The 11686-nt window shown below is 45.6% G+C and overlaps 1 protein-coding gene across 6 annotated transcripts in view; it reads left to right on the forward strand.

Moving 5' to 3' along the window:
• Positions 1-11203, forward strand: part of SLC12A8 (solute carrier family 12 member 8) — a 58264-nt gene extending 47061 nt beyond the window's left edge. For all 6 annotated transcript variants that reach the window (XM_054829621.1, XM_054829620.1, XM_054829623.1 and 3 more), the window contains 5 exons: positions 2478-3135; positions 4013-4110; positions 6443-6560; positions 8359-8419; positions 11019-11203. In XM_054829621.1, coding sequence (XP_054685596.1) covers positions 2478-3135; positions 4013-4110; positions 6443-6560; positions 8359-8419; positions 11019-11184 — 1101 coding nt within the window. In that variant the 3' untranslated portion in view covers positions 11185-11203. The remainder of the gene's footprint in view (positions 1-2477; positions 3136-4012; positions 4111-6442; positions 6561-8358; positions 8420-11018) is intronic.
• Positions 11204-11686: the final 483 nt, after the last annotated feature.

The raw sequence follows: 11686 nt of genomic DNA on the forward strand, positions 1-11686 counted from the left end.
GCCCCTAGTAACACAACTGCTTATGATACAACTTTACCTGTGGGTTTTTTTTTTCTTTTGAAACGCCTTATCTACGCTGGACTGATGGAGGTACCTAGCTCTTTTCTGCCCTCCTGTCCAGGGCAGAGGCCTGTAGGTTTTGCCCAAGCACTTGTTGAAATGGAGAATAACTGCCTCTTTATCCTTTTTCTTTTTTCTTTCCTTTTTTTTTTTCCCTTCTTTCCTGCACTTTTTCTTTGAGCTCTTCCTATCCTCTTTGGTAACCTCCTCGCTGAGTACATGACTAGTCACGGTGCAGTAGATTCAGTCTGCGTGCGCCGGAGGAGAGGATGCTTCTTTGTAAGATAAGGTGCCTTTTGAACACTACAAAATAAAAACAAAGAATAGATTTGTAAGGTTAAGTTAGGGGGCTGATAAGCTTTAGATATGCTTTGAAACAAAGCCTTGCTTTGAATATGGCAAGAGGCTTTTTCTTTGTCCTCATAAGTAATCCCTGTTCACATGAGTCGTCATTCCCTGAGATCAGTCAAAGTACCAGTCACTAAGGACTCTGTAGGCTTGGGCTATACATCCACAGCAAACTATTTTCTATGTCTTTGTCGTCGTCTTAACAGGGACAAAATAATTCCCTTGCTCTCAGTAACCTGCAGCACCTAATTGTCTGTAGCGAGGGCTGGAAAAATTATACGATATTTTGCTCCTTCAGAGCAGCTTGTAAATGCAGAAAAATATTTGACGGTATTGGTATTTATGAATGTTTTAAAATCCTTAAATGTTTTATAGGTATATGCTTTGTTTTATGTTTCTCAAAGTAATTTTCTAAAATTAAAGCCACAATAATAGCAATATTAATAATAAATAGTAATGATTGTAAGTGAAGCAGGAACAATGACAGCAAAAACTTCCAGCTCCTGAAGGCAGTTGTCAGGCGATCCCCAAACAGGCTGTTCTCCGCTTGGCAATCCTTTGCAAATTCTCAGTGATTTAGCAAATTTGACTGCAAAGCTGATTCCCTCTCTTCTCTGATAGTTTTCTGTCTTGCTGTTAAATTTTCTGCTCTGAACTCTGTCCGGGCAGAGTGCCACAGTGGGAAGGGCCCAAAAAGAGGTGAGAAATCAAAGGCGGATCACTTTCCCCTTATCCTTCTCTCTGCCACCTTGAAAGTTGTCTAGATTTGGTTTATGGAGAGTTTACAAATTTAGTTTGTCCTTAACAATCTGTTCCACATCAGTTCTTCTTTTCCATGGTTGAAAAAAGTGCTGTAGTCACCATAACCCCCGCTGACGGGAAGGACACGATTGTTTTCTGTAGAGTTAAACTCAAGCCAGAGGCATCCCGAGATGGTACCGTCTGTTCCCCACCTCAGTACGTCTTTCTGATACCAAAGATGCTTTCTGAGAACCGCGTTCCGTTATCCCTGAGGCATATTTCTGTTTCACTGTGAAAAGGCGTAAGATCCAGAACTGGTCCCCTTTTCTATTAATAAAATAGAAATAGTTTCCATTTGAGCTGTGTGTTTATTAAAGAAGCACGTGCAATAAGTGAAAACCTCAGATATTTTGTAAGATATCTTGTAAGCTATTTTCCAGCAAGGTCTTTACACAGCCTGCACAGGCTTCTGGGCTACTGAAACAGCGAGACAGTGCCCGGTACAAGGAAGGACACGTGAGACCTGGGAGTAAAGTTCACGAGCTGATGGCTAAAGCCCTTCCACCCCCTGATGCCCTTCGCTTTGTCTCCCTTTTTCTCCTCCTCTCCCTGCCTTCACCCCAGCCCAACGGAGAAGAGCAGGCGGTGTTTCTCCTGGCTGCCTGCCGCCCCCCAGCATCCTCGCCTGCCTGACCTCTCTGCTGCTTTCCTCCTGCTGCTGGGCGGACGTGGCTTGGCTGGAAGAAAGGAGGGAAAGCCCGAGCGCAGAGGCTCACCAGACGGTGGATTTAGCTCAGCCTCGTGTCAGGGCAGGGCCAGAAGCTGCTGATGTGAAGGTGGCACTGCTCCACGCAGGCAGAGCTTCCTTGAGTCTCTCTGGAAGTTGAAGCCTTTCCAGCAGCAGCGTGCAGGAGCCTTTTGGGTAGGCAGCGATGTGGAGTCCTGTAGGGAAATTAGAGATGAACGGTTAACTCTAATTAACACGTTTTATTGCTGGACTCCCCATAAGCCCCACAAATCTCTCTGAAGGTTTATTGCTGCTTTAATGACATTGTTTTACCACAGAGATAGGGAGTGAGAGTGGATGAATTTTCCAAAGACAAAGCTTGAGTAAGGCTCAGAGGTGAGGTGGGAGCTCAGCAGCTTTTGGCTTCCAGCCTGTTCTTTAATTTATTAAGCTGGTCAGTCTCTGCTTGCACATGCATGCATGTATTTCATGACTAAGAGGGTCCTGCAGACTGCCCATGACAACTGAGCAAGTGGAGAATCCTCACGGCGAGGCTCATGGTTGTTAATTTAAATGTAAGTTTGTTTTACTTATGAACTAGAAAGGACCCAACAAGACTCCAGTGGCTGCGATTTGCTTAACGAGTCTCATCACCATGGCTTTCGTCTTCATTGGGCAAGTGAACGTTCTTGCTCCCATAGTCACCATCAACTTCATGCTGACGTATATTGCTGTAGACTATTCCTATTTCTCAGTCTCCTTGAGCTACGATGTTCAGCAGAAGCCTGACGAGCCGCAGATGGAAAACACTAGGCCTGCTCATTCTTCCCAGCCTTTAATTTTCAACAAGCCCTCCAGCCGTGCAGCAGATGGAGTAATTCAAAGCAGGTCAAATGGCACCTTGCTGGAATTCACAAAAGACATGGACCAGCTTTTTAAACCATTTCGTAGCCAAAGTACTTGCAAAAAAGGAGGAGCCGAGAATTCAACCCAAAATGTCAAACAGAAGAAGGCAAAGAAGCCAGCCAAGCAGACGTTACAAGACAGCTTTCTCCTGGATCTGCATCACGATGCTCCCCTGGCTCAGTACGGCTGGGATGAGACCACAGAGCCCTGCAGCAAGAGCCAGCAGGACCTGGCTGAGCAGGTCCATCAGCATGACATGGGTCCGTGCTCATCACCCGCTGCAGATGCCCAGCAGATACCCGGGCTGCTGGAGCGGGGGGAGCAGCTCTGCAGCGAGGTGCCGGAGGGGAGAGGTAAGGGCTGTAGGAGATGGACATCTCCGTGCTCACTGGGAATGGTTTATAACCTTGGTCGTCCCAGTGCTTTCCTGAAGGCAGGCGTGAAACTAGCTTTATACGGGGCTGTCATTTGGTGATTCATAGCAATAATATCATTTATTCCAGGTGAGGGTCGAGTTCATCGCAATGCATCACAGGAGAAGTTCCAATGCAATTTCCTATGGAAGATTAATCACAGGAAAGCAGGCAGGACTATATTTAGTGTAGGGCTGTTTACTGTATACTCATTATTCTACACATGCACGCTTAACGCTGTACATTTAAAAGGTTTTGAGTGTATCTTGGGGTTTACTTCATCCTGGTGCGGGGCAGGAGGGATGGAGCTGTGCGAGTCTGACTTAGGCTGTCAAAACGCGGTGGTCCCCATGCCGCAGGTGGAGCCTGTAATCCAACATCCACAGCTAAGAGTCTGAATTTGTGTTGTTGGCGATGCGGGTATTGGATACCATGTGTTTGCCTGGAGTTCGTCATCTCAGCGCTGTGGTGTTTTATCAGCATTAGTCAATTAAGCTTTGTAAACCCCTCTGAGGGAGAAAATTATTGTTTCTCTTTTTTTCACAAATAGAGAAACTGAGGCAGAGGTAGGCAGATGTGGCCTTCAAATGGACTCAGTACCAGAGTTGGCAATTTTTTTTTCTCTTGCACTTCTTTTCTGTTTTCATTTTAGAGGTTTTGGTTTAACTCTGCCATACCCAGCTGTCAGCTGGAATTTCTGCTTTGGTTTTCTGGAATCTGGTAATGTAAAATAGGAGAAAAAAGCCCCACATTATAGCTCCTTTCTAATGTCTCTTCTCTTTTTTTTTCTTTTTTTTTTTTCTTTCTTTCTCTGTAGAATCATCTATAAAGCAACAAAATGCAGAGCTGGGAATTCAGCAAATACCAGAATCCTTCTACTCCAAATTCTGCAATCACTGGGTTTCCTTTGCTGGTGTAAGTAATTTTCTTTTATTTTGAGCACTGGTTTGTGATTGTAGAAAACAGAAAGAAATTCATCACTTACTGGAGTGTAAATACACTGGAGTGTAAATACACTGGAGTACTTTAAAATTTCTAGTTTCTAGTATTCCATTCCATTCCAGTAATTCTGAATTAAGTACTCAAGGTACCATGCACCCAGCAGTTCAAATTCAGAGAAAGCCAGATGGCATATTAATTAAAACAACAACAGCAACCACCACCACCCCCCCCAAAAAAAAATCCAACACCCCAACAAACAAAACAAAACAAAAAACCAAACAACCCGACCCAGAAAGATACAAATTCAAAGTCTGGCATCTTGGGACTTCAGAGATGCATGGCTGGCTGGGAAAAAAAAAAAATAATCAGTGTCCCTCTTTGCACCGTGTGCCAGCCTGCTTTTTCTTGCCCTGGGATAGAGACATCAGCTTCAAAGCTGTGTTGCGTTTATTTATGAGCCAGTTTCTGCAAGCTCGGGGTGGGGTTTCGTTAGTGCTGACCTCCTGCTACCAGCAGCCTGGCTGTGAAATTCCATCTTTTGAGGGAGGAAAGTGGAGCATTCCTCCAGCACGTTACTTTAAAGAATAAATAACTTTTAAATAGCTTCTGTCTCAAGCCACTGAGGAGTTTAAGACATTTAAATTCATCTTGGGAAGATGGATTAATGGGCAGATGACAGGGAAAGGGTCAGATATGCATAATGAATGAACCATATGGCTTTGCTGCTTGGATGGGGATTTCATAGCTGTGCGTAAAATGTAACAAACCCACTTGAACAACACACCAAACCCTTTCAGTTTAATCCTCAGATGGAGTTTGACACCTACTTTTCAAATTCACTGCCAGCAGCCAGCTCCCCGTGAGGGGTCCCGCCAGACTGCAGTGCCAGGGGTGGGACGGATGTGGAGGCTCCTCTCTAGCGATGACATCTTTAGGAGGTTGCGCGCTGATGCTGTCTCTGGGCTCGCTGACTAACGTGGCTCCCAAGTGCGTGTCATCGCGGAGCGGTCAGCTCTCTGCCTTCGGGGGGAATTTGCTTACGGGGATGACTGACATTCATTAAAGCAGATTTGGTTTCCTGTCAATAATCAGGGTTGGGAGGAGGTTGCAGGAGAGCTGAGAAGGGATCAACGATGCAAAATAAAATCACAGAAGGAAAAATGAGATGCATTTATTCATCCTGGCTCCTTTCCCCTCTGCCCTCTCTCTTTGAGCTTCACCAGTCGTGTCAGTCTGGACTCATTTAGCTCTTTCTTTGTGTGCCACCCCTTGCTGTTCCTCACCCATGAAGATGCTACCCCTGCCCTCTTTCACATCCCCTTGAGCCAAATCTACCTCCTGAGCTGGTGAGCCTCTGGATACTCCTCCTGGAGTAGCCCAAGCAGAGACCTGAGGTCCACGCTGCCTCTAGGACTCAGGGTAGCTCACTGAAAGCTACCTCCATGCCACTGAAGATGACACTGTAAACCTGTACTGTCCCTCCTTTTGACAGTGAGACCTAACGAGGCTCCCTATAACACAGGAACCTCACTACCAAGAAACCTCAGCCATGCCCTACCCAGATCTTTTCAGCCAACGCTGGGTGGAAATGCTCTATGTGTGGCCAAAAGCCAAGCACTGTGGAGTGTTTTGCAGGCAGGAGATGATGTGGTTCCCCAGGGGTCCTGCTGTCCCACTGGCCTCAGCCACCAACGCCCAAGAGCATCCATCCACCCATGTGGTTGCAGCTGGCATCATTCCTCCCATGGGCAGGACCTGGGCTGTGCAGCAGGTCTTGTGCAAGGAGATCCTCTGTTGTGTCCCAATCCCAGGATGTCATTAGGAGGGAGGCACCTAAAAGCAGACGCTCATCAGGATAATTCCAGCTGAGTCCTGACTGCGCGTGTCTCTTGCGTGTTCCCAAGAAGACCCTGAGAAAGACGGAGGTGCGGAGGTGCAGAGGTGCCATCAAAGCACTGGTTTTGCATGCATTTAAAACCAAGATGCAGCATTTCTGGGAAAAAGCATTTACTGATGCTCTCATAACAGCTTAAAGCCCCAGCGCTGCCTCAGTTATCAAGGAGTTTCCGTTAGAGTTGCAATGCTAGCTCATCTTGCCAGGTTGAGGAGCAAACTGCTGACCCGGCGTCAGGCTGTGTCTGCAGGTGAGCGGTCCTCCCCGGGCTCTGCGCTGCCAGCTCTCCCGCAGGGCCGGAGCAGGAGGTCAGCGGAGCCGCTGGGCTTTGCAGGAAAGGGACCGTCAGATTGTCATCATCGTATTATCTTACGGACTCTGGGGTAACCCCAAACGGTGTCTTTCCAACAGGCGATCGTGTCCCTCATCATCATGTTTGTCATTCAGTGGATCTATACCCTTGTCAGCCTGGGTGCAGCAGTTATTCTGTATTTCTACATCGGCCAAGTGAGCCCAGGACTCCCCCTCGGTGAGTTTGGGTTTTTTTTTTTTCTGTGTTATTAAATCTGCTTAAAAATTCATTAAGCTTTAATTTAACTTAATTAGGAATTGAGACTTTTGTGTTTAATATGCACATGACACAGTGAAGGATGAGGTTTTGTTTCATTGCTAGTTTTAATACGTTTTCTCTCTGACTCTTTAGTTTTATATTGGATTCTAACTGTAACTAGCATTGGTTTGATAGTTTGAACATTGTGCTTATTGCTTTATTATATTGTATTTCAATTGGCAAAACCAGATACTAATACTAAGACTTACCGGCGTGGCAGATTGTAAATATATCACAGCAATGAGAAAAATCTGCCATAAATATGTTTTAATAAACTTAATTAATCAATCTAAACCCACCTGAGAAAACTTTAAAGAAAATGGGAATTATGACAAGTATCTCATTAAATCTCAGCATTCGTAACTGTGGAACAAGAGAGCCTTTTGATGCCAGAACTAACCAGGTTGAATATGTTGGGAATGTAATCTGGGAAAATACCCTTAGGCAGAGGGCATTAGAAAGGTCTGTGCATGTGATCGGCTTAAACAAATTCAAAATTAAACAGTGAAGCGCATTCAGAAAGCAGCTCAGGAGAGCCCACAGCTCCTTGGCACGGCCGCAGGAGGGGTTTGCGTTGGTCTGTGTCTCTGAAGGGAGAGGGTGTTATGCATACAGTATGCACGTACTCACCTACTTCTGCGGGCGTACATACGTAGGTGCATGCATACATAACTACCTGCACGCGTGGATGTGCAATTTTTTGTCCAAGAAGAGAAAAGTCAAAAGAGCCTGAGTCCATATGTCTTTTAGGCAATGCAGAACTAGCTACCCAGGTTTATTTAGATGAAAGATTATTAGACATTAGGTAGGGAGGTACCAGATTTCAGAAATCCAAATGATGAGAAACCAAAAAAATAGTTGTCACTCAGTAACCATCACAACTTCGCTCACCAGTGCTTCTCTTTCTACTCTGACTTCTTTTCTATTTATCTGTATGGGATAGTAGAAAAGGGCTGAGATTGTGGATAGTACTTGCTAATTTATATTTTTTTGAAATATAACACAATGTTTTCAGGCTTTGGAGTTTTCTTTGCCTTTGTACATTCAGTTATTATATCTCTGTTATCTGCTTTTGAAATATTTACCAAAAATTACTTTAAAAAGAATTTCTCAGTGTGTAGAGGATTTTGGAAGGTGATCTGAGAAATAGCAGCACGATTAGACCTTTTTTCTTGGTTTCTTTTGCACATGCATTCCCATGAAAACAGTAAAACAAGGCACAGCAAGAAAAAGTTAGGAATGCACACTGATTTTTATTTGACTGTGAGTGAACGTTATTTTGTGGTCACATGGCATCCAATGATCTGTGAATTTGTTCTTCAAAGGACTGAACGACCTTTCTGTCTAGAAAGCTTTTGGGAGACACTGGCTTGAGAGATGCTCTGGATTAAGGACTAGATGAAGACCTTGGGAGCAGAAATGCTCTGGGATTTCGACACGTCCTTTTTCTCTTGTGGCTTTACTGGGGTTTAAAAAGCTATTGGTCTGGGAAGGGATAGCTGTTCTCCATGGGAAATTTGGGTTCATTTCTTGACAATCATTTAAAAGCTGCAGTGTGTGGGAAGGCTGCAGGAGAGTTCTCACCATCGTGAAATCTTTGTGTACTGAAGGCTAATAACAAGCATGATGGTTTGAGATTTTATGCAAAAATTCAATGGTGTAATGCTATTATGAGAGAATTAGCAGCGTACTGACTTCTCGTGCCTTTTCTCTGTAGGAGCAGCAGCGAATTTCAGTTTCTTCAGCTGGATTAAGTCGATTTTGATCACCTCGTGCAGGTTGGTACCAGTCACTTGGCAGTGACGAGGCAGTGCTCCTTGTTCCCGTGACCCACTAATGTTCAGAGAGGGGTGGCAGAGTTGACTTGCCTATTACCTTAAGCAGTCCCTTCTTGCATACACAAAGTTATTCCCAATGGCAAAAATAACTGTTTGCTCCCGTCAGCCTGGCGTATGGCTGACCATGTAAGTGGGAGAGCTGGTTTCCTCTGCCTTATGTGTGGACGTGTCAGCTGATAACCATATCTCAGTGCCTGAAGCTTTATCTTACCCCAAAGGTCTGTGCTCAACCTTGGTGGCTCAGGTTGAACTGGAAAATCTGGTAGGAAGTGAGGAAAAGGGGACTCCATCTCTTCCACCCACCATCCATTGAAAGAAAATTACTATGTTGGTGGTGGAACAGGCACACGTGGCAGCTGTGCTTGAGTTTCAGAGGGGAAATCTGGGGGGGGAGCCACAATATCTGCAGGGAAAATACAGTAAACAAGGTCTGCAGTGAAGGAACCGTTCAGCATTGAATTTGCATGGGACTGCAGTAGCATTGAATTGGGGTTTTCCTTCCCAGAAGACCTTCAGGGTTTTGTTTGGTTGGTTATTAACTAATTTTGTTAATCTGTTTTGATCCTATTAATTATTAATTCCATCACATTTGGGTTTCCCACAGAGGGTAGCGACCATCTCTGCCACTGTACGGTGCAGTGGGATTTTGAGGTTCTCAATCTGTTGGGTTGCATTTGTGTTGTGGTGGGTGAACACTGTAGTGAGGACTGCACAACATGAGCTGCCATACATTATGTGTGCAAATTTGGTGGCTTCTTTAAAATAATCCAGGCATTTAAGCATATTGGCACGCATCCATGCCTGTCTTGCCAGCTCCTGCGTCTGCCCACAGTCCCTATAACATGGCCACATGCCTTTGGTAGTAGAGGTGGCTTGGGAGAGAAGCCGGGGGTGATGGGACCTCTCTTAGGTTCCCACAGCAGGTCTGTGGCATGGCCAGGAAGAGACCAGTTGGTTCTCCTGCCTCACATCCATCGCTCTCTCTACCAGACCAGTGGATGTCTCCGAGTATGGGACGGGGTCCCTGAAGACCCACCTGTCCTGCACACCTCTTGCCATGAGTAGCTTTGTTCACACAGCTACTGCCGATTCTCATGGCAGTTGTGTAAATCTGCACGTAGACGGACTATTCAGAAGAGTGAGGGGGTGCAGAGGGTGTGCACTATGTCTTCTGTGTATCTCATTTGGAGTAAGGGGTTGTTCCCTGCCCTTTTCACAACATCTGCTGGACTGGTGACATGAGCCCAAGCCAAGGGTGAGGAGGTGAGGATGGAACAGGGCATGTGCGGCCATGCTGAAGCACTGCCAGAATTACTCATGTCACAGTGAGTCAGACCCCACTGCTTCATATCCCGGACACTTGTCTGTCTGGTTCCACCTCAGCATCCAGGCGGATTTGTGGCAGGTCATTTGAGCTTGATGCAGCTATGATGATAGAGCAGCATTTTCCTCCCGGTTGTCCCTCGGTGCTTCTCAGCCCTGTCTCCAGCCCATTGTCGGAGGTTCCCCACTGGAGGCTGGTTGAGATGCGAGTCTTCATGGAGAGTTACCATGTGTGGAAAGGAGAAACTACTCTTCCCAGAGAGGCAGCCCCGCTTCTCATGGGTAGAGGTGCCATTGTCGCAGGGGTTTTTTCTCCTGCGCGTTACCGGACTGGTCCTGTCCTTAGTGCTTCGATCAGTGCAAGCGATGAGCAAAGACCCTGCCGAGGAGGGCTGAGGGGAGCTGGCGAGTGCCCAAGGCAGAGACTGATCCTATTTCTCCCTCCTCAAAGAGTGCAATCTCTGGGTCAGCCAGCCAGCTTGGTCGCCTTACCCTAATGCCAAGGCTCCTGCTATGCTGGCACAAAACCAATTTCGGCTCTGCTTGGTGGGCCGGTTTTTTCTTGCTGCACAGCAAGAAATTGCGTTGAAGTGATTTGCATTTTTTTCCTAAGCTTTGTTTCCTTGAAATCCAGGCAAGATATTTTAATGAATAGGAGGTAAAGAAGAAATCCCATTAGAGTGCAAGAGAGTTGGAGGCAACCAGGGATCCTTGACACCTCTAAGGCTCTTGTGCTCGGTGAGGTCTGAGCCCATGCTGTAAGCTCTTGCCGTTTTGATTTGCAGGTGTGCAATAACATTTTCTTAAAATCAGCCTCTGCAATAAAGAGATTCCAAGAATATCTCGTCTTTCATTTAAAGGAGTTACAAAATAATTGAAACATACACTAAAACTTAGGAAACTATAAGAAGGATATTTTTCATTAGAAATTGTTTGAGCTCCTTCTTTTCCTGCACAGTGTGGAAAGTGTTTGCCATAGCCAACGTCCAAAGAGGAAACTTACTTGTTAAGAAAATGTATATTTTCCAGTGGGGAAGGGAGTATATTTTTTGTGTGCCTTCAAGGAAAAATATTTTCAGATTAGCTCTATGCCTCCCAAGGGCACCAAGAAGGATTTAGCCTCTTCACAGCAGCAGTTTGGCTGGTTTTGTTTGCACAGCTGCTAATGGATGGCAAACAAGGGGTGATGCAGGTGCCTCTGCTTCTCTGTTTGCAGGAGAAGGCCATCTCCCAAGGAGCAGATCGTGGTGACACCATCCTTTGCAACAGTTGGCATGGAGACCACACAGCTCACAGAGGAGAACGCAGACTTCGCCTCGCGGGACCGCTATCACCAGTCCTCGCTTATCAGCAGAGAGGAGTTCCCGAATCAATTCCAGTAAAGGACAAAAAAAAAAAAAATATCAAGCTGTCACTCCAAAAAGCATTTAGAAATGCTAATGACTGCCACGGTGCCTTGTGAAATACTTGAATATATACGAAAAGGATGTGAAGGGTTATTTTTATATTTGAGGGTTGGTTGTTTAAGCAAACTACAATATTGCTGGGTTTCAAATCTTATCCAAAATGGGGTAAAAAGTGCAAATGAAGGGGCCAGTCCAGGGAAGTGATGAATTACTGAGGACAGTATAATCCTTTTAGAGAATTCAATTATAAGCACTATTGAGCTCTAAAGACCATCACCACTATAAAAGCTTACAACACCCCATTTCAAACATTCTCTGGGTGACTAGGGACGCTTTGTGCCTGGGAGCGGTGACCTCGGCAGCAGGAGCCAGTGCCCTGCTCCCAGCTGTGCCACGGATGGATGCGACCTTCCAGGTCGATTCACTTCTCCTCTCGGCATAAATTTGCCTGCTTGTAATACAGTAATTTTCTACCTCA

The sequence above is a fragment of the Grus americana genome, chromosome 6, assembly GCF_028858705.1.
Source record: "Grus americana isolate bGruAme1 chromosome 6, bGruAme1.mat, whole genome shotgun sequence".
Taxonomy (NCBI): domain Eukaryota; kingdom Metazoa; phylum Chordata; class Aves; order Gruiformes; family Gruidae; genus Grus; species Grus americana.